At 35.7% G+C, this 3,267-nt stretch overlaps 1 protein-coding gene across 1 annotated transcript; it reads left to right on the top strand.

Annotated features, from left to right (window-relative positions):
- Positions 1-1,368: 1,368 nt before the first annotated feature.
- Positions 1,369-2,316, top strand: LOC102254239 (olfactory receptor 51V1). The gene has a single exon (XM_005880409.1). It carries the CDS (start codon positions 1,369-1,371, stop codon positions 2,314-2,316), a length of 948 nt encoding a protein of 315 aa, XP_005880471.1.
- The last annotated feature ends 951 nt before the right edge of the window (positions 2,317-3,267 follow it).

The raw sequence follows: 3,267 nt of genomic DNA, 5'->3' as shown, positions 1-3,267 counted from the left end.
TTCTAATAAGGAAAATCAATACTAAAATCCTCTTTTACTCAATGTGAGTCTTTCTGTTATCATCATATTCTTTATTTTTTAAAATTTTATTGAATTTATTAGGGTGACATTGGTTAATAAAATTATATAGGTTTTATGTGTACAGTTTTATAATACAACACAGTTAAGAAAAAGAAGTAACAATTTGCAAATCATATATCTGCTAAGGGTTTTATAATTAAAATATCTAAAAAACTCTCCAACCTCAATAAGCAAAAAACAACCTCATCACTAAAGGGAAAATTATTCAAGCAGGAACTTCACCAAGAAGATGTATATATGACAAATAAGCACATGAAAAAATGCAAAAAATGTATTTGTCATAAGGGAAATACAAATTTAAAACAATGACATATCACTACATGCCTATCAATATAGCAAAGCAAAATAAAATAAGCATAAAATATCTGACCATACCAAGTACTGGCTGAGAGATGGAGGAACTGTAATTCTCACTACTTACTGGTCAGAGTGTCAGATGGGACCATTGCTTTGGAAAGCATGTTAACACTATTTTAAACAGTTAAATAAATATTTACCTCATGATCTAGCCATTCCATTTCCACCTATTACCCAATAGCCTAATACTTTCCAGTTTAAAATGCATGTCATTTATGTAATATAGAACATAATGAGGTAAAATTAGTGTGAAGGTCAGAAAAAGTAAAAATTCTGTATAAGATAGAGATGCATGAAAATAGAGAAGAAAAATATGGAATGTAGAGAAGAAAAAGTATAACTAAGACAATTGTACAAGGGTAAAGCATTTAGAGAGGGGCAATGGGAAATGTGCAAAAAAGTTTTTATTCCACTTTGTTAAGTTTCTCTTACTTAAATTTTATCTGCAAAGTTAGGGTTCCTTAACCAGTCCACTTCATTTGGGGTCTTATGACCCTTTGGGGGTAGTGAAGGAAGAGCTGTGTTACCCAAGAGAAAAATTACCCATTTCACATTTTTCTGAGGATGCTACCAGCCATGAAAGCAGTAAACACCTGTGATCATATATTATCTTCCTCTGAAAATAAACAGTCCCAGCAGTCCAGCCCCAAACCTAATCCCATATGTGCATTAAGATGATTGCTTCTGCATAAAAACCCCTAGTCTTCAGGCATTGCTCGTCACTAGCAGTGGAAAAATTTATGTCTAGAGAGAGGGATTTTGCCCTAAAGGACAAAGAATCAGGTCTCTATTTTGCTGAGTTTATAACACTAAAGGAAATTGCATTGTATTTTCTGTTCTTTTTGAAAGCAGACAAACATTATTCAAAATTAGGGGATCATAAGCTGATCTCATTTTCCACATCTCTAGAAATAATCCAATTGTCTCTTCATGTCTGCTATCGCCATCTCAAACTACAATAGTTCCAGATTTATCCTCACTGGATTCCCTGGCCTGGAAGTTGACTATCTCTGGCTCTCCATCCCTTTCTCCTCCATCTACGCTATGATTTTTCTGGGAAACAGCTTGGTGCTGCATGTGATCCGAACTGAGCCGAGCCTGCATGAGCCCATGTTCTACTTCCTGGCCATGCTGGCCCTCACTGACCTATGCATGGGACTCTCCACCATGTATACAGTGCTGGGAATCCTATGGGGGATCATTCAAGAGATCAACCTGGATGCCTGCATTGCCCAGTCTTATTTCATCCATGGTCTGTCCTTTATGGAGTCTTCTGTTCTCCTCGCTATGGCTTTTGACCGCTACATCGCCATTTGCCACCCACTACGCTACTCCTCCATCCTAACTAATGACAAAATCATGAAAATTGGGGTCACAATCTTCTGTAGAAGTACTTTACTCATACCTCCGGTCATCATTCGCCTAAAGTTCTTAAATTATTGCCATCCCCACATTCTCTCTCACTCTTTCTGCCTGCACCAAGACTTAATTAGAATGGCCTGCTCAGACATCCGCTTCAACAGCATCTATGGTCTGGCCCTGGTGATCAGCAACTTGTTGTTGGATGCAGTGCTTATACTTGTGTCCTATGTCATGATCTTGCATGCAGTCCTAGCTATTGCATCACAGGAGGAGAGAATCAAGTCCTTGCAGACCTGTGTATCTCACATCTGTGCTGTTTCAGTTTTCTATATCCCAATCATTGGCCTGACTATGGTGCATCGCTTTGGGAAACACCTCTCCCCTTTGGTACATGTGTTCATGGGCAACATCTATATCCTTTTCCCTCCCTTGATGAACCCCATTATTTATAGCATCAAAACCCAGCAAATACGAAGGAGAGTCCAGAGACTGTTTTACTTGAAAGAAATGTGCTGAGATCAAATGTGCATGATTTTAAAAGTCGACAAGTGGAAATCAAAAGGGTAAGAATCAGTATATAATTAAAAATGTATTTAATGACTTCTATTTGTGTAATTGCTATGTTGCAAATAATTTCCTCTTCATTTTGCCCACAGCAATCATAAATCAGTGAGATTGACATGGGTTATATTCTGATCAATTATATAAATCATAATATATACATATACATATTAATATATGAGAAAAATTAGCTGTTAAAATTTCTATCTTACTATGGCTACCTGAGTGAGAATGGTTTTGAATTCACCCAATACAGAAAATGTGAATTTTCTAAGTTAAATTCCTTCAGGTAATTACTAAAGGATCAATAATGATCTTAGTCCATTTTCACTAGTCTAGGCAACATTTTTGTTTATTGTTTAGCCATCATCTCTGCTACCCATGATAATGTAATGGAGTAAGCATATAAGGACACTAGACTATTTGGATGATTTAAAAAGTAGTGAAACAAACAAACAAAAAACTAATCTGATGCTATTTGCCCACCAGCCAAACATTCTTTTCTCACTTGTATCATATGAATAGTAATTGAACTGGAGATATAGAAAACCAGTAATTGCCAGAGTAGAAAGAACCAGACTTTTGTGGTCGGTTTTTTTAAATCTAAATAATAATAACAATAGCAATTAGCATTTGGAAACCATTTGAAATGTTTATTATGAGTCCATATCACATTTAAATCCAAGTCCCAATTAATAAAAAATGGAAGAGCACAGAGTATTATTAAGGCAATAATATAAATATATTTCTAATTTATTTTTTTTCTCCATCAGATTCTGTGGTAGATATTATTTTCTACTAAATGCATGGATAGTGTTGTATCATAAATCAGCGAATAAGATACAAGACGCCTTAATAAGCCAATTAATTAGGAGTCATTTATTGCGCATGGCCCAGAGGGAGGTG

Source organism: Myotis brandtii, unplaced genomic scaffold, assembly GCF_000412655.1.
Source record: "Myotis brandtii unplaced genomic scaffold, ASM41265v1 scaffold637, whole genome shotgun sequence".
Lineage (NCBI taxonomy): Eukaryota > Metazoa > Chordata > Mammalia > Chiroptera > Vespertilionidae > Myotis > Myotis brandtii.
This window is presented reverse-complemented; position numbering and strand designations above follow the sequence as displayed.